Source organism: Oncorhynchus gorbuscha, linkage group LG18 (assembly GCF_021184085.1).
Source record: "Oncorhynchus gorbuscha isolate QuinsamMale2020 ecotype Even-year linkage group LG18, OgorEven_v1.0, whole genome shotgun sequence".
NCBI lineage: Eukaryota > Metazoa > Chordata > Actinopteri > Salmoniformes > Salmonidae > Oncorhynchus > Oncorhynchus gorbuscha.
In genome coordinates, this window is record NC_060190.1 from 123,616 (window position 1) to 150,160 (window position 26,545).

The 26,545-nt window shown below is 42.8% G+C and overlaps 1 protein-coding gene across 2 annotated transcripts; it reads left to right on the forward strand.

The window, feature by feature from the left end:
• The first annotated feature begins 7,307 nt into the window (after window positions 1-7,307).
• LOC124003749 (zinc finger protein 239-like) lies at window positions 7,308-24,070 on the forward strand. 2 transcript variants are annotated; one of them, XM_046312302.1, is made up of 4 exons: window positions 7,308-7,446; window positions 11,191-12,185; window positions 18,584-18,746; window positions 23,912-24,070. In XM_046312302.1, the coding sequence occupies exons 1-2, from the start codon at window positions 7,368-7,370 to the stop codon at window positions 12,054-12,056; spliced, it is 945 nt and encodes a 314-aa protein (XP_046168258.1). In that variant the 5' UTR covers window positions 7,308-7,367; the 3' UTR covers window positions 12,057-12,185; window positions 18,584-18,746; window positions 23,912-24,070. The 2 variants fall into 2 exon arrangements, 1 of the variants encoding a protein (XP_046168258.1); XR_006833270.1 differs by lacking the exons at window positions 7,308-7,446; window positions 11,191-12,185 and adding an exon at window positions 17,599-17,717.
• Window positions 24,071-26,545: the final 2,475 nt, after the last annotated feature.

Sequence of the window (26,545 nt, forward strand, 5' to 3'; positions counted from 1 at the left end):
ATATCTGCTTCATACAGACGGCCTTTAGACTAGGCTTAATCTATATCATCTTCATACAGACGGCCTTTAGACTAGGCTTAATCTATATCTGCTTCATGGACAGCCTTTAGACTAGGCTTAATCTATATCTGCTTCATGGACAGCCTTTATCTATGTCTGCTTCATGAACAGCCTTTAGACTAGGCTTAATCTATGTCTGCTTCATGGACAGCCTTTATCTATGTCTGCTTCATGGACAGCCTTTAGACTAGGCTTAATCTATATCTGCTTCATGGACAGCCTTTAGACTAGGCTTAATCTATATCATCTTCATGAACAGCCTTTATTTTTTATTTATTTTTATTTTACCTTTATTTAACCAGGCAAGTCAGTTAAGAACATATTCTTATTTTCAATGACGACCTGGGAACAGTGGGTTAGGGGGCAGAACGACAGATTTGTACCTTGTCAGCTCGGGGGTTTGAACTCGCAACCTTCCGGTTACTAGTGCCGCCCCTTTTAGACTAGGCTTAATCTATATCCGGGAAACCAGACAGATATATGATCTCTGTGGTTAATCTATACCTGGGAAACCAGACAGATATATGATCTCTGTGGTTAATCTATATCCGGGAAACCAGACAGATATATTATCTCTGTGGTTAATCTATACCTGGGAAACCAGACAGATATATTATCTCTGTGGTTAATCTCACTACTTTTGTCTCGAATGTTAAAAGTAGTGGGAATTCATGTGCTTGCTAGCATCAAATCAAATTGTATTTGGCACACGCTCCGAATACAACAGGATCTCACAGTGAAATGCTGAATACAACAGGATCTCACAGTGAAATGCTGAATACAACAGGATCTCACAGTGAAATGCTGAATACAACAGGATCTCATACAACAGGATCTCACAGTGAAATGCTCACAGTGAAATGCTGAATACAACAGGATCTCACAGTGAAATGCTGAATACAACAGTATCTCACAGTGAAATGCTGAATACAACAGATCTCACAGTGAAATGCTGAATACAACAGGATCTCACAGTGAAATGCTGAATACAACAGGATCTCACAGTGAAATGCTGAATACAACAGGATCTCACAGTGAAATGCTGAATACAACAGGATCTCACAGTGAAATGCTGAATACAACAGGATCTCACAGTGAAATGCTGAATACAACAGGATCTCACAGTGAAATGCTGAATACAACAGGATCTCACAGTGAAATGCTGAATACAACAGGATCTCACAGTGAAATGCTGAATACAACAGGATCTCACAGTGAAATGCTGAATACAAAGGATCTCACAGTGAAATGCTGAATACAACAGGATCTCACAGTGAAATGCTGATACAACAGGATCTCACAGTGAAATGCTGAGTACAACAAAAATGCTGAATACAACAGGATCTCACAGTGAAATGCTGAATACAACAGGATCTCACAGTGAAATGCTGAATACAACAGGATCTCACAGTGAAATGCTGAATACAACAGGATCTCACAGTGAAATGCTGAATACAACAGGATCTCACAGTGAAATGCTGAATACAACAGGATCTCACAGTGAAATGCTGAATACAACAGGATCTCACAGTGAAATGCTGAATGCAACAGGATCTCACAGTGAAATGCTGAATGCAACAGGATCTCACAGTGAAATGCTGACTGACAAGCCCTTAATCAACAATGAAGTTAAGAAAATACCAACAAAAAAAGTAAAAATAACTCATATTTAAAGAGCAGCAGTAAAATAACAATAGTGGGGCTATTTACAGGGGGTACCGTTATTTATGTGTTCCTCTTCTCCGATCCCCACCACAGTTATGACAGAGGGATGCTAACTACACGCTGTTTGCCTTGAGAGTTTCATTTGTAGAGGGTCCACACATCAAAACCAAAAACATGACCGAAATGATTTGTATGCTCTTCTGTTAATTCTGACTGAGGAGGGCCAAACACAGAGGTTCAGGCTGTGATGTCATCATCAGTGGGAGGGCCAAACACAGAGGTTCAGGCTGTGATGTCATCATCAGTGGGAGGCCACATAGAGGAGCACTGGTCCTTTACGTTCAGGTTCTGGGAGGCCACATAGAGGAGCACTGGTCCTTTACCTTCAGTGTTATTTTACTATGAAGATTTGTGATCAACGCCTCTTTCTTGTCTGGTTTACACTAAATATACTATTTGAATAACTTTAATTTGTTATTATTGTCATATTACTCTGTTGAATTGTCTTTCATTCATAAGCACTTAAATGTTTCCTTCTGAAGTTCTGGCAGACGGGTCTCGGTGTCTGTGTGGAATATCACCACCTGATGACAACAGTACCTGCGCACAATAGTCGTGTCATGATTAAATAAATCATTGCAATGATTAAAAAAATAATAATCTCCATTTTTATTCTATATTAACTATGAAGCTGCTGAGCTCAAGAAGTGAAGAGTGTCTGTTTTAATCAGTAATGACTCATTAACGTGTTACTTTATTAAGGAAGTAGGCGACTTGATGTCAGCCAGAGCATCTGGTTCATGCCGGGGAGTAAGTCGCTCTGGATAAGAGCGTCTGCTAAATGACTTAAATGTAAATGGGGAGGCTTCCACGACTAATGCAATCACTTCCCACCTGGTTCAAACTCCTCCCACCGGTGTAACCCGGGCCAGATAAACAAACCCCCTCAGTGACAAGAGGCTGCCATGGGGACCTCCGGTGTTGTGGGTCTAAGGCACGGCATCGCAATGCTAGAGGTGTCACTAAATGAATAAAATACGTTTCCATGTGGGGAATCGTAGGTGGTGGTCATTATATTGATGTCTTGTTTTGACTGATGTCATGTTTATGCTAATATGGCAAAAATTCACGAGCAAGCTAACCAACAACCATAACGATGTATGTGAGACAAGTGCTCATTGTGCAAAAGTATTTGTTTTCAATAAACATTTGGAGATTAAATATAGTATACATGTTGTCAACAGTCTAATGCTAAGTACAAGTGCTAGTCGAAACTATGAAATGTTCGACCTGCTAACTTGTAGTTATACACCTGTTGTATTCAACGAATCAGCAAGTCGGAAATGTCCTTGTTTCTGACTGGCATGTGAACGCAGCATCAGCCAACTCTGTTTCCCCATAGTTGCGCATGCGTTGGTTTCGTTGCTAAACAACCAACCCAACTATGCCTCTTAAAGGGGAAGTAATCAGATAACATTACTGAGTTCGGGTAATCCTACTGAGTACCATTTTGGACCGGTAACAGATTACATTTAGAAAGTGACTTACACAACCCTGTTTATATCATAATGTGCTGTATGTACACTACTGTACTGGAGACAAAGTCCCATTCATATTGTTGCTGTTTGGACTCCAGAACAGATGGTGGCGCTAACGCGGATCGTCTGAGGAATCTAACCCGGAAGAAGAAACATACTAACGTTGATAGTTAGCTAGCGGGGTTATTTTGCAAGTGTGTGAAAATGTGTCATTTGATACGGTTTAACGTAGGTTTTGATATTGCCAAACAAGGACTATAAACGTGGAACCAACGATGTTATATCAACCACAATTCCATATCGTTTTGTTATCGGGTCTAGGAAAGTAAGTTAGCTTGTTAGCTAAAGCCTAGCTTACTGATTTAGCTAGTTTTCAAATAGTTCTGCATAGATAGCAATCCGCTATCTAGCTAATGTGAACTCGTGGTGAACGGTCAGTGGAATGAAAACGGTGATGTCCGAATAATCTGCTATAATTCAGTGCGCTAACTACATAATTCATAGGAAGCTATAGAAGAATTCATGATGGATGAGGTGAGAAAGACTCAGAGACAGATGGAGGACTAGTACCATTGAGGACGTTCACCATTTTGAAGTAATCAACTGGGTGGGACTTCCGGTGGGTTAAGGAAGGATCTCATAATTCCATCCAGGTCATCAGGAGGGATCAGCCAATTAATTATATTTGTGAGAAAACGTTCCAAAACTGCAGGTGATAGTCAATTGCCAACCTTGGCTTTGTGCCTGTTTAAATAACACCCTCCAGGTGGCAGTACGCTCCCTTTCAGTGTGTTTACCAACTCATAGAAGGAGTAGAAGAAGAAAATGTACTACTTCAAAATGGAGATAGCCTCCATTTTCCAGCTGCCCATGCTCTCAGAGATGCCATAATAGAATGTATATAATGTTGTGTCCTCTATCTCTATGGAATAACTGTAGCTAATGTTAGGTGGGTAATGCTAAACCAGTCTGGATGTTGTTGCCTAAAGCCTGTCGCATGCTTTCCAGTCGAAACAGTGCGCACATGTATTATCAAATCAAATGTATTTATTTATTTATAGCCCTTCGTACATCAGCTGATATCTCAAAGTGCTGTACAGAAACCCAGCCTAAAACCCCAAACAGCAAGCAATGCAGGTGTAGAAGCACGGTGGCTAGGAAAAACTCCCTAGAAAGGCCAAAACCTAGGAAGAAACCTAGAGAGGAACCAGGCTATGTGGGGTGGCCAGTCCTCTTCTGGCTGTGCCGGGTGGATATTATAACAGAACACGGCCAAGATGTTCAAATGTTCATAAATGACCAGCATGGTCGAATAATAATAAGGCAGAACAGTTGAAACTGGAGCAGCAGCACGGCCAGGTGGACTGGGGACAGCAAGGAGTCATCATGTCAGGTAGTCCTGGGGCATGGTCTTAGGGCTCAGGTCCTCTGAGAGAGAGAAAGAAAGAAGGAGATAATTAGAGAACGCACACTTAGATTCACACAGGACACTGAATATGACAGGAGAAGTACTCCAGATATAACAAACTGACCCTATCCTTATGACGAACATTTGTGACATTCGAGCACACTTTTTATTTTCTTGAGGCGAGTTGAAATTTCGTAGCTGAAGTCTACGCCCCTTCGTCAGTGATTGGTCAACAGTATTACCAAAAACTAACCCAAGATCGACCAGAGCCTGTCGTTTCCGATGGGAGGAAATGTATCATAGTTTGCAGAACAAGCAGGGAAGTGGGCAGAGCCAAACACTAGCGAGTGAGAGCCTAGCATTTATTTGCATATTTTCATTAGGGAACGTCTACTCTTAAGTGTGTGTGTTCTCAATACGCCCTTCTAAACAACACAATTTTTTTTTTACTTTGCAATGGGTAAAGTCTACTAAACGCAGTCCACTCTGTTACAGATTCTAGTTTTGGAAACCGAATACTGAATGGAGATCAAATGTTTAATCGCAGAGAAAATTTGCAGAATTCAGGCCAAAATCCATCTCACTCCATCTTCTCCCACAGCCGACCACTGGGTTTCCTGTCATCACCATATTTGGTAGTGTGGAAACGCCGACCGGATGCTTCACATTTACAGTGTTGCAAAAAGTAACCAAATGTCATACTTGAGTAAAAGTAAAGATTCCTTAATAGAAAATGACTCAAGTAAAAGTGAGTCACCCAGCAAGTATTTGGTTTTAAATATACTTAAGTATCAAAACTAAGTGTAAATTCTAGAATATACTTAAGTATCAAAAGTGAAAGTAAAAATAATTTCACATGGTTTATATTAAGCAAACCAAATGGCATGATTTTTCTTGATTTTTTTAAAATTTACGGATAGCCAGGGGCACACTCCAACACTCAGACATCATTTACAAATTAAGCATTTGTGTTTAGTGACTCCACCAGATCAGAGGCAGTAGGGATGACTAGGGATGTTCTCTGTTTAGTGACTCCACCAGATCAGAGGCAGTAGGGATGACCAGGGATGTTCTCTGTTTAGTGACTCCACCAGATCAGAGGCAGTAGGGATGACCAGGGATGTTCTCTGTTTAGTGACTCCACCAGATCAGAGGCAGTAGGGAGGACAAGGGATGTTCTCTGTTTAGTGACTCCACCAGATCAGAGGCAGTAGGGATGACCAGGGATGTTCTCTGTTTAGTGACTCCACCAGATCAGAGGCAGTAGGGATGACCAGGGATGTTCTCTGTTTAGTGACTCCACCAGATCAGAGGCAGTAGGGATGACCAGGGATGTTCTCTGTTTAGTGACTCCACCAGATCAGAGGCAGTAGGGATGACCAGGAATGTTCTCTGTTTAGTGACTCCACCAGATCAGAGGCAGTAGGGATGACCAGTGATGTTCTCTGTTTAGTGACTCCACCAGATCAGAGGCAGTAGGGATGACCAGGGATGTTCTCTGTTTAGTGACTCCACCAGATCAGAGGCAGTAGGGATGACCAGGGATGTTCTCTGTTTAGTGACTCCACCAGATCAGAGGCAGTAGGGATGACCAGGGATGTTCTCTGTTTAGTGACTCCACCACATCAGAGGCAGTAGGGAGGACCAGGGATGTTCTCTGTTTAGTGACTCCACCAGATCAGAGGCAGTAGGGATGACCAGGGATGAATTGGAAAGTGCCTGAATTGAACTATTTTCCCTGTCCTGCTAAGTATTCGAAATGTAACAAGTACCTTTGGGTGTCAGGGAAAAGGTACGGAGTAAAAAGTACATGATTTTCTTTCGGGAATGTAGTGGAGTAAAAGTTTAGAAAAATATAAATAGTAAAGTACAGATACAAAAATACTTATGTAGTACTTTTACTTAAGTACTTTAAAGTATTACATACGTTTTATTACTGCACATTTATGCATCCTGGCTCATTGTTCTTTCTCCTTGTCGGAGTGGGAACGGGATTCTTCAATGAAGTGTTAGTTGTCATTCAACGAGAGACGACTAGTTTTCATGCTCATTTTTTCACTTTAGAAATACTGCACCAAGTATCTTAGTTAGATATTTACAATTTTGCGACAAAGACCTCCTCGGTAAAGACGTCTAAATTAATTACAGATTTCTTGATTTATCTTAGATTCATTCTGGCTATTTTGAGGAAGTGTTTCTGGCTGTGTAGTTGCTACAGTAGCTCAAGAGGGACAAAGTAATTTTGCCTTTCTCTAGTTTTTCAATTAAAGTTCTTTATGGAGTTTGTGAACAGAGACATTCTCTTCGTTGATTTCTGCTTGGAGCAAAACGAACCTAGGCAGACGCCTTTAAGTTTAAATCGTATTCCACAGAAGCTGTGGCGCGACATCCCCTTGTGACACAGCTACGCGGCTCTGACGCACAGCGGGGCGGCGGTGGTGAACGCACACCTTCCCACAATTTCAACACAATGGAACTTAATTCAAAAAGTATTAAAGCCAAAGTTTTAGAACACTGCGGTGCGTACACGTTTTGGAACTCTGAAACATGCACGTGGTAGCTGATGATGAAGGTCGCCATTTTATAACAAGTCATTCTTTATTTTAGGATTCTGCCGACCCATCCAACCCCCTCTCTCCTGCTCCACTGAACCCAACCCTCCAGAGTCACTGGTTCCTGACTCTAACCACAGAGACATGGACACCTGCAGTGAAATACCCAGATTTAACATTGTAGTCAAGGAGGAGGAGGAAGACTGGGATGTGGATAATATTGGTAAGTATTACTATAGTTACTGAATTAATAATATCAATGGGATTATATAGTTCTGTTCCATACAGTGTTTTCCCCAGGATTCAGCAGGGGTGGGGGGGGGGGGGGGGGGGTTGTAGAATGACTGTGAGGAGAAGGCCATTTCTGGGGACTCTTTTTTAAAAGGGCATCTATTCCACAATGCATGATAAATGTAATAATGTTGACTCCATCTGTAATAGAACAGATGCTGCTCCACTGCACTGTAGGGAGATGAAGAGGAGCAGGCAGTGGCTGTGTAGGGAGATGAAGAGGAGCAGGCAGTGGCTGTGTAGTAGGGAGATGAAGAGGAGCAGGCAGTGGCTGTGTAGGGAGATGAAGAGGAGCAAGCAGTGGCTGTGTAGGGAGATGAAGAGGAGCAGGCAGTGGCTGTGTAGGGAGATGAAGAGGAGCAGGCAGTGGCTGTGTAGGGAGATGAAGAGGAGCAGGCAGTGGCTGTGTAGGGAGATGAAGAGGAGCAGTCGGTGGCTGTGTAGGGAGATGAAGAGGAGCAGGCAGTGGCTGTGTAGGGAGATGAAGAGGAGCAGGCAGTGGCTGTGTAGTAGGAAGATGAAGAGGAGCAGGCAGTGGCTGTGTAGGGAGATGAAGAGGAGCAGGCAGTGGCTGTGTAGGGAGATGAAGAGGAGCAGGCAGTGGCTGTGTAGGGAGATGAAGAGAGCAGGCAGTGGCTGTGTAGGAGATGAAGAGGAGCAGGCAGTGGCTGTGTAGGGAGATGAAGAGGAGCAGGCAGTGGCTGTGTAGGGAGATGAAGAGGAGCAGGCAGTGGCTGTGTAGGGAGATGAAGAGGAGCAGGCAGTGGCTGTGTAGGGAGATGAAGAGGAGCAGGCAGTGGCTGTGTAGGGAGATGAAGAGGAGCAGGCAGTGGCTGTGTAGTAGGGAGATCAAGAGGAGCAGGCAGTGGCTGTGTAGGGAGATGAAGAGGAGCAGGCAGTGGCTGTGTAGGGAGATGAAGAGGAGCAGGCAGTGGCTGTGTAGGGAGATGAAGAGGAGCAGGCAGTGGCTGTGTAGGGAGATGAAGAGGAGCAGGCAGTGGCTGTGTAGGGAGATGAAGAGGAGCAGGCAGTGGCTGTGTAGGGAGATGAAGAGGAGCAGGCAGTGGCTGTGTAGGGAGATGAAGAGGAGCAGGCAGTGGCTGTGTAGGGAGATGAAGAGGAGCAGGCAGTGGCTGTGCCCTTGTGGCTCTCGTTCCTACCACTGTTCAAATATACATTGTAACGTTTCACTCTGATCTTAAAGGGAAAGTGCGAGATTTTGGGCTAACGCTACTACTACTCTACTTCCCCAGAGGCAGATGAACTCATGGACACCATATGTATGTTTCTGCAGTTTGAGGGAAGTTTCATTGCGCTAACGCTAGTTAGCAGCTTCCTTTAAACTGCACGCAGAGACATAAAAATGCTATCCACGATCTGACCCCGGGAAGAAGAAAATGGCATAATTGGCAGAAATATTTGTAAAACATTTTAATTATAATAATTATCATATATTTTAGAGTGACGGAAACAATTGTGCAGCGTCCTAATATTTCTGCCGAGACACTTTTAAATGAATATGGTGGAAACACTGCCATATATAGCAGTTTAATTCACTCGTTTGCAGAATAAAAACAGAGGACAATTACAAATAATAGAATAGAATCATGTATTTGTCGTAGTGATGCACCGATATGACATTTTTAGCCGATACCAATATCTAATATTTTCCTTGCCCCAAAAAAAAACGAAACCGATATTAAAAAACGGTTGCGTTCTTTTAATCATTCTAGTACAGTTAAATAGTTAACACACACACGTGGATGCAGAGGTCTAAGGCACTGCTTCTCAGTACAAGAGGCGTCACTACGGTCCCTGATTCGAATCCAGGCTGTATCACATCCGGCCGTGATTGGGAGTCTCACAGGGCGGCGCACAATTGGCCCAGCGTCGTCCGGGTTTGGCCGGGGTAGACTGTCATTGTAAATAAGAATTTGTTCTTAAACTGACCTTGCCTAGTTAAATAAAGGTTACACACACACACTCACACACACACACACACCAAAAAGTTATTTTGTTGGCATTGACGTGTGTCCCCATTACCAGTGAAACATAATCAAAACCAGTTTCTTTCACTTACTTGCTGTGCTGTTTCATCGTTTCATTCTCAACCAGGATTTCTCATGCTATGGAACGCCGTTTGGGTCTTTGTGTGTCAAATAAGCTTGTTGACCAATCAGGACCTGAATATGACCGCACGTCACAAAATAATTTAATGCATTCATACATTTTTTTTACATAGTTATAACACATTGATTACACATTTACATTTACATTACATTTAAGTCATTTAGCAGACGCTCTTATCCAGAGCGACTTACAAATTGGTGCATTCACCTTATGACATCCAGTGGAACAGTCACTTTACAATAGTGCATACACAATCACTCGTATTTCATATGTCCCAACGATTCATCGATACGCATGATAATGATGCTGGTAAAGTTGTCTCGCGCATCTACAGTGCAGGTCATAAAAAAAGCTAGCTAGCTCATGGATGCAAATAATGTTCTTCCCCAAAAACATAGCAAAACGACATTCTGTTTCAGTAGCTATAGTTAGCTAGCTAACTATATAGCTAGGTGTCATCATCTAAAATAACCCTCATTTATAAGACAGTTCTTATTTGATTAATGGTTGGACCCATCTATGTGAAGCTAGCTACAATTTAGGATTAGCTACAATAGTGGACTTTGCAGTTAGCCTGTTTATAACGTTAGCTTTGGGCAACAAAGGTAAGTAGCTGGCTAGCTATTTATTTTCATGAACTTAAGTTCAATTTCAATAGGTGAAAAACAAGTGGCCTCCTAGCTAATACTTACTCACAAGAATAATGCTAAGAATAATGAAAATGACTGCAGTTTCAACTGGTCATTGTTTTCAAGTTGGTTGTATTGGTGCTAGCTAGATACCAAGCTAAAGCTAGATACCAAACTAAAGCTAGCTAGCTACCCCAGAAGTTGCGGTCAAACAAATAATGCTTTATTACCAACGCAGTATTGTAAACACATCGCTCGTGGCCGGTGTTTGCAGACTTGTTTTGTACAGTTTTGCTACTGATAGTATTGGTGGCGCTTGGCTTCGACGTGCAAATTCAGAACACACAACATTCTATAATAGAACTGTGTTATTTGACGTGTCAAATTAAATGCTAATTTAGTGAAAATAGTGTTATTTGACGTGTGTCTTTTTTGACACACAAAGACCCAAACGGCCATAGTATGTCATGAAGCTAACGGCAGTGACGCTACTACTGTGTAACTCCGGTAGGGCAACGTGTGTCCCGGTGCTCAACCAGTCGGCGAAAGCCAACATCACCCACGACAGAGAACGGTTGATTGTCAAGGGCAATGAATACCATTATCTTGGCGTTTTAATGGATTTCGCTTTTGAGTTGTCTCGCTGAAATCTCCTTACTCTTTCAAATGACTGCTGGACTTGTTGACTGCTAGATCCACACAGCAGACATTGAGGGCTGGGTTAGGAATGCTGTGTTGCACGTGTAGCGCAAAATTACACCTACATTATATAGGTATGCATGCCATGACATCAGTTTTGCACGTCGGCGCTAAACTAGTTGGCATTTTTAGCTAATATCGGCCGATTCCGATATGTTCACCGATTAAATTGTGCATCCCTAATTTGTCATTGAACTTTTCTTGTCCTATTGTAACAGGAGAGAATCCTAACCCCAGCTCTGGCGAAGAGGCATCAACAGAACAACACCAGGAGAATCCTACGGCTAAGAAGCCTTGGCGATGCCCCCAATGTGAAATAGAAATCGCTCACCCATCCAATATCAACAGACACCTAAGAACACACACAAAACCTGCTAAGGAGTCTTCCGTCTGTCCAGTATGTGGAAAAGACTTTGTTCACCCCTCCAAACTGAAGAGACACCGCCGAACACATACAGGAGAGAAGCCTTACCAGTGCTCTGTGTGCGGGAAGCGATTCACACTGAAACCCCACCTGGAAAGACATCAGATGACCCACCCTGGAGGGAAGCAGCCAGACGCGACAAAGAAGCACCCGTGCTCCGATTGTGGAAAGGAATGTTTCTCTGCATATGAACTGAAGATGCATATGAGAAAGCACACAGGGGAGAGACCTCACCAGTGCACCTACTGCGAGATGAGCTTTGGCTGTAAGGGAACTCTATCGAGACACGTACGACGCCATACAGGAGCACCCACACCAAAACCTTACCAATGCTCACAGTGTGGGAAGAGATACGAGTCACCGTCGAGGCTCAGGCAGCATCAGACTGTGCACACTGGAGAGAAACCTTACGAGTGCTCTGATTGCGGGAGGGGTTTCGCTTCGACCGAAGGTCTTCGCAAACATCAATGCAGCCATGCCAGTAACCATAGCAACCAGTGTACACTGGGAATTTCAGAAACGGCATCATCAGGCAGTCAAACTATGAATATCAAGATCAAAGACGAGGAACAGGAGCTGGCAATTAATGTCAAAGAGGAGGAGGAAATTTGTGTTTTTGTCAATGCTGATAGAGAAACCTTACCGGTGTACCACCTGTAAAAAGAGCTTTGTTCACCCTAGCTCTCTAGCAAGACACTGAACCAATCTCGTGGACAGGGATCACAACAGCAGGTGTCTATTCTAGTACCGGATGTCAAGTGAAAGAGAAGAAGGAAGATCCTGCTTTTGGTGAGCTAAAGCATTTATTTTGTACTATTGCTTAGATATTTAATGGGCCCATACTTGCGACCTCTTGCTTAAACTTAGGCTTAGTTTCTTGAGAACTCTTGCTTAAGCTTTTCCCATTAAATAATGTAGCCCTATGCTAACACGACCAGCTGACAGCATGAGATAATGTAGCCCTATGCTAACACAACCAGCTGATAGCATGAGATAACGTAGCCCTATGCTAACATGACCAGCTGACAGCATGAGAAAACGTAGCCCTATGCTAACACAACCAGCTGATAGCATGAGAAAATGTAGCCTTATGCTAACACAACCAGCTGATAGCATGAGAAAACGCAGTCCTATGCTAACACAACCAGCTGACAGCATGAGAAAACGTAGCCCTTTGCTAATACGACCAGCTGATAGCATGAGAAAACGTAGCCCTATGCTAACACGACCAACTGATAGCATGAGAAAACGTAGCCCTATGCTAACCAGACCAGCTGACAGCCTGAGGAAACGTAGCCCTATGTTAACACGACCAGCTGACAGCAAGAGAAAACGTAGACCTATGCTAACACAACCAGCTGATAGCATGAGAAAACGTAGTCCTGTGCTAACACAACCAGCTGATAGCATGAGAAAACGTAGCCCTGTGCTAACACAACCAGCTGACAGCATGAGAAAACGTAGCCCTATGCTAACACACTGGATAGAAACCTTATGCCTTCCCCGACTGTGACAAGAGCTTTGCTTTCGCTTCAGCCTTGAAAAGACACCATAAGTTACACACAGGAGAGAAAACCCACTCCTGCTCTGTGTGGGGGAAGAGTTTTACTCAATCATCCACCTTGAAGGATCACTTCAGGACACATTCAGGAGAGGATTAGTTATCCAAGATCCTTTAAGCTCCAATGCCTGAAACACTCCAATGCCTGAAACACTCCAATGCCTGAAACTCGAGACGCCGGGTGAGGGGCATACAGTACCTCGTGGACTGGGATGGGTACGGTCCGGAGGAGAGGTGCTGGGTACCGGTGGGGGACATTTTGGACCCTTCACTTCTGAGGGACTTCCACTCTCTCCCCCCCGGGTCGCGCACGGGGCCGGTGGCCGCGCGTCAGGTGGGGGGGTACTGTCACGACTCCCGCAGAAGTTGGCTCCCCTGCCTGTTCGGGCGGGGCTCAGCGGTCGTCGTCACCAGTCTACTAGCTGCCACCGATCCCTTTTTCCTTTTCTGTTAGTTTAGTCTTATTAGTTGCACCTGTTCCTATTTGTGTTTTCTATCCTACCCTGCCTTTCTAAGGTCTTTGAAAGCCAAGTCAACAAACAGATTACCGACCATTTCGAATCCCACTATACCTTCTCCGCTATGCAATCTGGTTTCAGAGCTGGTCATGGGTGCACCTCAGCCACGCTCAAGGTCCTAAACAATATCTTAACCGCCATCGATAAGAAACAATACTGTGCAGCCGTATTCATTGACCTGGCAAAGGCTTTCGACTCTGTCAATCACCACATCCTCATCGGCAGACTCGACAGCCTTGGTTTCTCAAATGATTGCCTCTGGTTCACCAACTACTTCTCTGATAGAGTTCAGTGTGTCAAATCGGAGGGTCTGTTGTCCGGGCCTCTGGCAGTCTCTATAGGGGTGCCACAGGGTTCAATTCTTGGACCGACTCTCTTCTCTGTATGCATCAATGATGTCGCTCTTGCTGCTGGTGAGTTTCTGATCCATCCACCTCTACGCAGACGACACCATTCTGTATACTTCTGTCCCTTCTTTGGACACTGTTAACAACCCTCCAGGCGAGCTTCAATGCCATACAACTCTCCTTCCGTGGCCTCTAATTGCTCTCCAATACAAGTAAAACTAAATGCATGCTCTTCAACCGATCGCTGCCTGCACCTGCTCGCCTGTCCAACATCACTACTCTGGATGGCTCTGACTTAGAATATGTGGACAGCTACAAATACCTAGGTGTCTGGTTAGACTGTAAACTCTCCTTCCAGACTCACATCAAACATATCCAATCCAAAGTTAAATCTAGAATTGGCTTCCTATTTCACAACAAAGCATCCTTCACTCATGCTGCCAAACATACCCTCGTAAAACTGACCATCCTACCAATCCTCGACTTCGGCGATGTCATTTACAAAATAGCCTCCAACACTCTACTCAATAAATTGGATGCAGTCTATCACAGTGCCATCTATTTTGTCACCAAAGCCCCATATACTACCCACCACTGCGAACTGTACGCTCTCGTTGGCTGGCCCACGCTTCATACTTGTCGCCAAACCCACTATCTCCTGGTCATCTACAAGACCCTGCTAGGTAAAGTCCCCCTTATCTCAGCTCGCTGGTCACCATAGCAGCACCCACCTGTAGCACGCACTCCAGCAGGCATATCTCTCTGGTCACCCCCAAAACCAATTATTCCTTTGGCCGCCTCTCCTTCCAGTTCCCTGCTGCCAATGACTGGAACAAACTACAAAAATCTCTGAAACTGGAAACACTTATCTCCCTCACTAGCTTTAAGCACCAGCTGCACCAGAGCAGCTCACAGATGTACTGCACCTATACAGAGCCCATCTATAATTTATCCCAAACAACTACCTCTTTCCCTACTTTATTTATTTATTTTGCTCCTTTGCACCCCATTATTTCCATCTCTACTTTACACGTTCTTCCACTGCAAAACCAAATTCCAGTGTTTTACTTGCTATATTGTATTTACTTTGCCACCATGGCCTTTTTTGCCTTTACCTCCCTTATCTCACCTCATTTGCTCACATCGTATATAGACTTGTTTATACTGTATTATTGACTGTATGTTTGTTTTACTCCATGTGTAACTCTGTGTCGTTGTATGTGTCAAACTGCTTTGCTTTATCTTGGCCAGGTCGCAATTGTAAATGAGAACTTGTTCTCAACTTGCCTACCTGGTTAAATAAAGGTGAAATAAAATAAAATAGTTCATTCGGTATAAACATAGTTTACTGTTTTATCTTTTGTTTTATATGTAATGTGGATGCTTTGGTGTGTTTGGACCCCAGGAAGAGTAGCTACCTTGGCAGCAGCTAATGGGGATCCCTAATAAATACAAATACAACATTTGGCAAATCTAACCATAATTCTATCCTCCTGATTCCTGCTTACAAGCTAAAACTAAAGCAGGAAGTACCCGTGACTCGCTCAATACGTAAGTGGTCAGAGGACGCAGATGCTACGCTACAGGACTGTTTTGCTAGCACAGACTGTACACAGTGACTGTACATACATGTCCCAACCAGAAGCCATGGATTACAGGTAACATCCGAACCGAGCTAAAGGCTAGAGCTGCCACTTTCAAGGAGCGGGGCAACACTGAAGCATGCATGAGAGCACCAGCTGTTCCTGACTACTGTGTGATCACACTTTCTGTAGCCGATGTGAGCAAGACCTATAAACAGGTCCTCACTGTGTCGTCACTGACATTTGACAGGTTGAATAAGTTGCCGTGTCCAAACTTTTGACTGGTACTGTTTATACTAGGCTGTGTCAGAGGAAGGCCCCAAAAAAGTGTCAAAGACTCCTGTCACCCAAGTCTCTCTGCTACCGCATGGAAAGTGGTACAGGTGCGCCAAGTCTATGTCCAAGAGGCTCCTGATCAGCTTCTACCACCAAGCCATAAGACTGCTGAACAATGAATCAAATGGCCTCCCGAACTATTTACATTGACTTCCCGAACTATTTACATTGACCTCCCGAACTATTTACAGTGACCTCCCGAACTATTTACAGTGACCTCCCGAACTATTTACAGTGACCTCCCAAACTATTTACATTGACTTCCCGAACTATTTACATTGACTTCCCAAACTATTTACATTGACTTCCCGAACTATTTACATTGACTTCCCGAACTATTTACATTGACCTCCCGAACTATTTACAGTGACCTCCCGAACTATTTACAGTGACCTCCCGAACTATTTACAGTGACCTCCCAAACTATTTACATTGACTTCCCGAACTATTTACATTGACTTCCCGAACTATTTACATTGACTTCCCGAACTATTTACAGTGACCTCCCGAACTATTTACATGACCTCCCGAACTATTTACATTGACTTCCCGAACTATTTACATTGACTTCCCGAACTATTTACATTGACTTCCCGAACTATTTACATTGACTTCCCAAACTATTTACAGTGACCTCCCGAACTATTTACATTAACTTCCCGAACTATTTACATTGACTTCCCGAACTATTTACATTGACTTCCCGAACTATTTGCATTGACTTCCCGAACTATTTGCATTGACTTCCCGAACTATTTACAGTGACTTCCCGAACTATTTACATTGACCTCCCGAACTATTTACATTGACCTCCCGAACTATTTACATTGACCTCCCGAACTATTTACATTGACCTCCCGAACTATTTACATTGACCTCCCGAACTATTTACATTGACCTCCCGAACTATTTACATTGACCCCCCTCCATTATTTTTACACTGCTGCTACTCGCTGCTTATTATCTATGCATAGTCACTTTGCCCCTACCTGCATGTACAAATGACCTTGACTAACCTGTAACCCCGCACATTGACTTGGTACCAGTATCCCCTGTAAATACCCTCGTTATTGTTATGTAATTTTTCTTACTTTTTGAATAATTTTTAAAACTTTAGTTTATTTAGTAAATATTTTTCTTGAACCACATTGTTGGTTAGGGGCTTGTAAGTAAGCATTTCACGTTAAGGTCAACTACACCTGTTGTATTCGGGAGGATGTGACAAATATAGTGCAGCATTTGGTAGATGCCAGGTAGAGAGAGGCTAGAGAGGCTCAGAGATTATATAATGAGTCATGATGCATAGTATGCAGAGGCTGTTAAAACAGATTGGTGGAACTGCAGTGAGGACTGATAGAACAACTGTACCCAAGGTTGGTTGTGTTTCTGCTGGTTTGGAAGCCTGTTCAGAAATCTTGCTCTCATGAATGTCTGGTGTCAAAGGACACTTTGAATAATGAATAAAGTTGACTTCGTAGCTTTTATTGGTAAGGTTATCAATACGACTCGGGTTGTGGAAAGAAGAAATGCCAGATTGAAGGTTACTGTGGAGACGGCACAGAGATATTGGGGGGGATAACAGATGTTACATTTGAAATGGTTCTTAACCTGATGAACAATACTAAGGGGGAGGGGGTTCAGCATGATATAGATACAGTTTAATGGGGTAGGGGTTGGGGAGGGTTTTTGGGGGAGGGGGGGTAGAAGTTGGTATTTGGTCGTTATGTTTTTTCATGGTTGTGCAGAATTGGTCAGATCATGATTGATCGTACATTCCAGCACAGTAGATGGCGGCATGCAAATAAACGTTTGTTTGCGGACCGCCATGATACCATAGAAAAAGATGAACTGGTGGTGGCGGTACAGCAGAATGAGTCGGCAGCAGTCTTCGTATGGACCGGAAGTTAGGCCGGAAGCAGGAAGACCCTAATGTAGCTAGCTGGTAGCTAACCATGCATATATTATTTAGTGTACAGGTAAATATTGTCAATAATTCCTCAGGTTTCTATCAAACTGGAACGTTAGTAACAAGCTAGTGTCCCGTAAAGCCTTCTGCTGTTTCGGGGTAAATGCGGATTGACAGAAGAATCTAACCCGGAAGCTGGCCTGGAAGAAAGAAGATGCTTATGTTGATAGCTAGCTAGCTTAGTTTGGAAGTGTCTGAAATGTGTCTGATATCATTTGATGTCGTTTAAATTAGACTTGGATTTTGCCCAACTCGGACTATATACGTGGAGCTAGCGATATTTTCAACGACCATTTCATATAGTTTTGCTATCTGGTCTAGGAAAGTAAATTATCTAGCTACCGTTGGCCTAGCTAGTTAGCTATCTGAGTTGTATGGAAGCTAATGTGACCTCGTGGTGAACTGTCGGGGATTTGAGAAGAATCTGCTTTAGTTTAATTCAGTGACCCAACTCTTTCATAGGAAAGTATTTCTGAAGAATTCACGATGGATGAGGTGAGAATGACTATAACTAATGCTAAACCAGTCGGGATGGCTATGCCTAAAGCATTAACTAGTTAGCTAATTCATTCAGCTATGTATTAAAGCTTCAATTAGGAGTTGAAACAATCACAAAGGGTGTTGCCTCCCCTCTTAGAAGCGAATAAAAAATTGAGAGGTGGCCTGAAGAAATGTAACCACTCTCAGATTCATAAACAGGGTTATTGATGCAAGGAGTGACCATCCATGATATGAAAATGAGAGTTTTAACCATGTTTTGGGGTTAAATAGTGTTTGTTTACATGTATTTTGTTTACAAACATCGGAGTAAAACAGGTTTATATTTTGGGTTCTGATGGGTATATACAACTAATTCAATCTTATTTTTTGTTTTAGGATTCTGCTGACCCATCCAACCCCCCTCTCTCCTGCTCCACTGAACCCAACCCTCCAGAGTCATTGGTTCCTGACTCTAACCACAGAGACATGGACACCTGCAGTGAAATACCCAGATTTAACATTGTAGTCAAGGAGGAGGAGGAAGACTGGGACAATACTGGTAAATAAACATGCTTCATTAATTACATCTCAGAGATTATACAGGTCCATTATATATATAGCAGGTTAATTGGTGAGTCATTTAGCAGACTCTCTGATCCAGAGCCACTACAGTAGTGAGTCATTTAGCAGACTCTCTGATCCAGAGCCAGTACAGTAGTGAATCATTTAACAGACTCTCTGATCCAGAGCGACTACAGTAGTGAGTCATTTAGCAGACTCTCTGATCCAGAGGCACTACAATAGTGAGTCATTTAACAGACTCTCTGATCCAGAGCCACTACAGTAGTGAGTCATTTAGCAGACTCTCTGATCCAGAGTTAATACAGTATTGGCTCTGGATCAGAGAGTCTGCTAAATGACTCACTACCCTGGCCCTAACCTTACCCTTATTCTAAACATAAGCCTAACCTTACCCTTATTCTAAACATAACCCTGGCCCTAACCTTACCCTAATTCTAAACATAACCCTGGCCCTAACCTTACCCTAATTCTAAACATAACCCTGGCCCTAACTGTACCCTTATTCTAAACATAACCCTGGCCCTAACCTTACCCTTATTTTAAACATAACCCTGGCCCTAACCTTACCCTTATTCTAAACATAAGCCTAACCTTACCCTTATTCTAAACATAACCCTGGCCCTAACCTTACCCTAATTCTAAACATAACCCTGGCCCTAACCGTACCCTTATTTTAAACATAACCCTGGCCCTAACCTTACCCTTATTCTAAACATAAGCCTAACCTTACCCTTATTCTAAACATAAGCCTAACCTTACCCTTATTCTAAACATAACCCTGGCCCTAACCTTACCCTAATTCTAAACATAACCCTGGCCCTAACCGTACCCTTATTCTAAACATAACCCTGGCCCTAACCTTACCCTTATTTTAAACATAACCCTGGCCCTAACCTTACCCTTATTCTAAACATAACCCTGGCCCTAACCTTACCCTTATTCTAAACATAACCCTGGCCCTAACCTTACCCTAATTCTAAACATAACCCTGGCCCTAACCGTACCCTTATTCTAAACATAACCCTGGCCCTAACCTTACCCTTATTCTAAACATAACCCTGGCCCTAACCTTACCCTTATTCTAAACATAACCCCAACCGTACCCTTATTCTAAACATCACCCCAACCTAACCCTTATTCTAAACATCACCCCAACTGTAACCTTATTCTAAACATCACCCCAACCTTAACCTTATTCTAAACATCACCCCAACCTTACCCTTATTCTAAACATAACCCACCTAACCTTACCCTTATTTTAAACATAACCCTGGCCCTAAACATAACCCCAACTTACCCTTATTCTAAACATAACCCCAACTGTACCCTTATTCTAAACATAACCCCAACTGTACCCTTATTATTCTAAACATAACCCCAACTGTACCCTAAAACCCCCAACTTACCCTTATTCTAAACATAACCCCAACCCCAACCGTACCCTTATTCTAAAACCCCAACCGTACCCTTAACCCCCAACCGTACCCTTATTCTAAACTTAACCCCAACCGTACCCTTATTCTAAACTTAACCCCAATTCTAAACTTAACCCTTATTCTAAACATAACCCCAACCGTACCCTTATTCTAAACAACCCCAACCCCAACTGTACCCTTATTCTAAACATAACCCCAACTGTAACCCTTATTCTAAACTTAACCCCAACTGTACCCTTATTCTAAACTTAACCCCAACCGTACCCTTAACTTAACCCCAACCCCTTATTCTAAACTTAAACCCCAACCGTACCCTTATTCTAAACTTAACCCCAACCGTACCCTTATTCTAAACTTAACCCCAACCGTACCCTTATTCTAAACTTAACCCTAACCTTACCCTTATTCTAAACATTACTGTAACCGTGGGAGGCAGTTGCTAAGCAACAGATAGTCCATCTGTAGCTGCTGTACAGATGGACACACTATTCGTTTAGATAGTCCATCTACAGATAGTGTGACCATCTGTTTAATTCAATAAAAGGTTAATTGTTTATGGAATAAAAACACAGGACAGTGACCGATAATAGCTATAAAATAGTCATACGTTTTGTTTACCTCTTGAATCATTCCATGTCATTTCAGGTAGCCATGACAACCACCATCACACTGATTCTTATGAACATGCGTCTGTAGTTAGTAACAGATAAGATTCGCTTTCCTGCAACAATTTTTTTGTTGAAATTACATGTAAATCTCTGAGAAATGAAGCTAATTGATTCCATCCAAATGGGCCCTTTAGATTTATAGGATTCACATAATAGTCAATAAATACCCACATCTGATCTGGGATCAAACTTAGTCCTTCCATTGAGTAAGATACACTACGTGGACAAAAGTATGTGGACATACGTCATTTAGTGGATTTGGCTATTTCAGCCACACCCGTTGCTGACAGGTGTATAAAATCAAGCACACAGCCATGCAATCTCCATAAACAAACATTGGTAATAGAATGGCCCGTACTGAAGAGCTCATCTGCCCCGATCAACTGTAAGTGCTGTTATTGTGAAGTGCAAACATCTAGGAGCAACAACGGCTCAGCAGCGAAGTGGTAGGCCACACAAGCTCACGGGAACGGGACTGCCGAGTGCTGTAGCACATAAAAATCGTCTTGTCCTCGGTTGCAACACACACTACCGAGTTCCAAAATTGCCTCTGGAAGTAACTTCAGCACAAGAACTGTTTGCCGGGAGCTTTATGAAATGGGTTTCCATGAGCCTAAGATCACAATGTCAAGCGTCGGTTGGAGTGGTGTAAGGCTCGCTGCCATTGGACTGTGGAGCAGTGCTAACACGTTTTCTGGATTGATGAATCACGCCCGAATGCATAGTGCCAACTGTCAAGTTTGGTGGAGGAGGAATAACGGTCTGGGCTGTTTTTCATGGTTCGGGCTCCTTAGTTCCAGTGAAGGGAAATCTTAGAGATACAGCATACAATAACATGCTATACGATTCTGTGCTTCTAACTTTGTGGCAACAGTTTGGTGAAGGCCCTTTCCTGTTTCAGCATGACATTTCCTCCGTTCACTGTCCCTCACCCCCAAGAGCCAATTCCTCCTTTGGCTGCCTAGCCTTCCAGTTCTCTGCTGGCAATGGCTGGAACGAATTGCAGAAATCACTGGAGCTGGAGACTCATATCTCCCTCACTACCTTTAAGCATCAGCTGTCAGAGCATCTTACAGCTCATTGCACCTGTACATAGCCCATCTGTAAATAGCCCATCCAACTACCTCATCCCCATATATATATATACGTTTTTGCTCCTTTGCACCCCAGTATCTCTACTTGCACATTCATCTTCTGCACATCTCACTCCAGTGTTTTAATTGCTAAATTGTAATTACTTCGAAACTACGGCCTATTTATTGCCTTACCTCCCTAATCTTAGCTCATTTGCACTCACTGTATATAGACTTTTCTATTGTGTTATTGACTGTATGTTTGTTTATTCTATGTGTAACTGTGTTGTTGTTTGTGTCGCACTGTGTTGCTTTATCTTGGCCAGGTCGCAGTTGTAAATGAGAACTTGTTCTCAACTGGCCTACCTGGTTAAATAAAGGTGTTCTCAACTGGCCTACCTGGTTAAATAAAGGTGTTCTCAACTGGCCTACCTGGTTAAATAAAGGTGTTCTCCAACTAGCCTACCTGGTTAAATAAAGGTGTTCTCAACTAGCCTACCTGGTTAAATAAAGGTGTTCTCAACTAGCCTACCTGGTTAAATAAAGGTGTTCTCAACTAGCCTACCTGGTTAAATAAAGGTGTTCTCAACTAGCCTACCTGGTTAAATAAAGGTGTTCTCAACTAGCCTACCTGGTTAAATAAAGGTGTTCTCAACTAGCCTACCTGGTTAAATAAAGGTGTTCTCAACTGGCCTACCTGGTTAAATAAAGGTGTTCTCAACTGGCCTACCTGGTTAAATAAAGGTGTTCTCAACTGGCCTACCTGGTTAAATAAAGGTGTTCTCAACTGGCCTACCTGGTTAAATAAAGGTGTTCTCAACTGGCCTACCTGGTTAAATAAAGGTGTTCTCAACTGGCCTACCTGGTTAAATAAAGGTGTTCTCAACTGGCCTACCTGGTTAAATAAAGGTGTTCTCAACTGGCCTACCTGGTTAAATAAAGGTGTTCTCAACTGGCCTACCTGGTTAAATAAAGGTGTTCTCAACTGGCCTACCTGGTTAAATAAAGGTGTTCTCAACTAGCCTACCTGGTTAAATAAAGGTGTTCTCAACTAGCCTACCTGGTTAAATAAAGGTGTTCTCAACTAGCCTACCTGGTTAAATAAAGGTGTTCTCAACTGGCCCACCTGGTTAAATAAAGGTGTTCTCAACTAGCCTACCTGGTTAAATAAAGGTGTTCTCAACTAGCCTACCTGGTTAAATAAAGGTGAAATAAAATAATAATTTAAAAAGTGAAGGAGGCCATAGAGGTCGAAATAATTACAACTTAGCATTAATACTGGAGTGATGTGCAGATGATGTGCAATTATGTTTATATACTGTTTTACTGAGTTCATATGTATATACCTATTTAACAACTGCTGTACACACCTTTTTTCTATTCATATACTGACCTTGCTGTCTATATACACCATTATATATATATATATATATATGGGGCGGCAGCGTAGCCTAGTGGTTAGAGCGTTGGACTAGTAACCGGAAGGTTGCAAGTTCAAACCCTGAACTGACAAGGTGGGTACTGACAAGGTGTCTGACCCTGAGCAAGGCCGTCATTGAAAATAAGAATTTGTTCTTAACTGACTTGCCTAGTTAAATAAAGGTGAAAAAATAAATAAAAATATATTCCGGACTGTTCTGATACATACAAATCCCACCAACATGTATTGTTAGGTAACACTGCACTGTTGGAGCTTTAAACATCAGCATTTAGCTTCACCTGCTATAACAAGGTGATTTTAAGTGGAGCAACTTTGATTTGGAGGTTCAAAATATCCCTCTGGGTTAGCTTAGGGCTAACTGTGCCAGGTATCTCATGGGAAAAGCTAACATGTAGCATTTTCGAGAAAAGTATGGACCCTATAAATTTACAATATTTATTTTCTGTTTCGTTAGGAACAAACATTTTGACTTAGTCAGGGTGTTGACTAATTTGAGTTCATCCATATTTATGTTGTTACCACAGAAGAGAGACCCGACCAGTGCTCTGAGAGTGAAGGGAGTCCCTCTGCATCAGGACTACCTGAACAACACCAGGGGAATCACACAGCTAAGAAGATTCACTGCTGTTCAGTGTGTGGAAAAAACTGTCACAAGTTATCAAAACTACAAATACACATGAGAACTCACACGGAGAAAAACCTTACTCCTGCTCTGTCTGCGGGAAGCAATTCAGTGAGAAAGGAAACCTGAAAAAACACCAGACGTTGCACACAGGAGAGAAGCTGTACAGTTGCTCCGTGTGCGGGAGAGTTTCTCTTCATCGTCAATTCTTACCAATCACCAGAGAACGCACACAGGAGAGAGTCAAGTGTCTGTAGAAGAGTGTGGTTTTACACCACCACTCGTTATCATAGTGAAAGAGGAGGAAGAGTATCCTGCTTTTGGTAAGTTTAAGGTACTTATTCTGGAAGGGCTTGAATTGCAAAACATTTGTTTTTATCAAACTTTGTAATACTTTGTTATTCAAGGGAAAAATATATATATAGTTCCACATTTTCACATAGTTTATCCATCCCATCTTATCCCACAGCAGAGAGACCTGACCACTGTTCTGAGAGTGAAGGAGTCCCTCTACATCAGGACTACCTGAACAACACCAGGGGAATCACACGGCTAAGAAGATTCACTTTTGTTCAGTGTGTGGAAAAACTGTCACAAGTTATCAAAACTACAAATACATATGAGAACTCACACAGGAGAAAAACCTTACTCCTGCTCTGTCTGCGGAAGCAATTCAGTGACAAAGGAAACCTGAAAAAACACCAGACGGTGCACACAGGAGAGAAGCTGTACAGTTGCGCCGTGTGCGGGGAGAGTTTCTCTTCATCGTCAATTCTTACCAATCACCAGAGAACGCACACAGGAGAGAGTCATGGTTTTACACCAGCACTCGTTATCATAGTGAAAGAGGAGGAAGAGGATCCTGCTTTTGGTAAGTTAAAGGGACTTATTCTCTCAGGGCATGAATTGGCAAACTTTAAAAAAAATTAAACCAATAATTGTGTTACTTTCAGTTATTCAAAGGGGAAAAAATATATAGTTCCACATTACACATGGTTTATCCATCCCATCTTATCCCACAGCAGAGAGACCTGACCACTGCTCTGAGACTGAAGGGAGTCCCTCTACATCAGGATTACCTGAACAACACCAGGGGAATCACACAGTTAAGAAGATTCACTGCTGTTTAGTGTGTGGAAAAACTGTCAGAAGTTATCAAAACTACAAATACATATGAGAACTCACACGGAGAAAAACCTTACTCCTGCTCTGTCTGCGGGAAGCAATTCAGTGACAAAGGAAACCTGAAAAACACCAGACGGTGCACACAGGAAAAGCTGTACAGTTGCGCCGTGTGCGGGGAGAGTTTCTCTTCATCGTCAAATCTTACCAAACACCAGAGAACACACACAGGAGAGAGTCATGGTTTTACAACACCACTCGTTATCAAAGTGAAAGAGGAGGATGAGGATCCTGCTTTTGGTAAGTCAAAGGTACTTATTCTCTAAGGGCTTGAATTGCAAAATGTTTTATTAATAATTATTTATATTACTTTCAGTTATTCAATGGGAAAAAACTATGGTGACAATTCCACATTTTCACGTAGTTTATCCATCCCATCTTATCCCACAGCAGAGAAACATGACCACTGCACTGACAGTGAAGTGGGTCATACATCAGAGAACCTAAAAGAAAACAGGAGAATCACACAGCAAAGAGCTCTCACTGCTGTTCAGTGTGCGGAAGAGATTGCCATATCATCACTGCTAATACACATATGAGAATACACACAGGAGAAAAGCCATACCCTTGTTTCGTGTGTGGAAAGCAGTTCCGTGTAAAGACATCTTCAAGACCACCAGAAAGTGCACACTGGAGAGAAACCTTCACTGTTCCAAATGTGGCAAAAGGTTTGCTTTCGCCTCAGCCTTGAAAAGGCACAGTGGTTACACGCAGAAGAGAAACCTTACTCCTGCTCTGTGTGTGGGAAGGGTTTCGGCCGTCCAGATCAGTTAAAGGACCACTCTCTGCAACACGCAGGGAAACCTCACTGCTGTTCAGTGTGTGGAAGGGTTTCAGCCGTCCAGATCAGCTAAAGGACCACTCTCTGCAACACGCAGGGAAACCTCACTACTGTTCTGTGTGTGGGAAGTGTTTCAGTGAGAAGAGGTATCTTGAAGACCACCAGTCAGTGCACACTGGAAGAAACGACACCCTTGCCCTGTCTGCAAGAAGAGTTTTGTAAGATCAGCAGGCCTTTAGTCCACCTCAGATATCATACAGGAGAGAAACCTTACAGCTGTCCCTAAATGTGGCCAGAGCTTCGTTAGTTCTCAAAAACTTCAGAGACATCAGAAAACTCATGCTGCTTTACCACCTGTTGAGTTTCAAAACCCTGTTACAATTGAAGGAGAGCGGGAGGGGAGAAGATGAGGAAGTTGGTGGTCTGATTAATTCAGATGGAGAAGAGGTTGGTTGGGATCTTCATCGTCTCGGTAAGTGGAAGCAGAACAGCCATGAATACAATATTGACTTTGAATGGTATCGGCTCTTTTATTTAAAAATCCAATGCCAATATATTTTTTAACTCCATATG

What these genes read in the sequence shown, in the direction of transcription:
- LOC124003749 (XM_046312302.1), top strand. Translation starts at nt 7,368, where the DNA reads ATGGACACCTGCAGTGAAATACCCAGATTTAACATTGTAGTCAAGGAG. An exon ending in CTGGGATGTGGATAATATTG is followed by an intron (nt 7,447 to 11,190) that starts GTAAGTATTACT and finishes CTATTGTAACAG; the next exon opens with GAGAGAATCCTAACCCCAGC.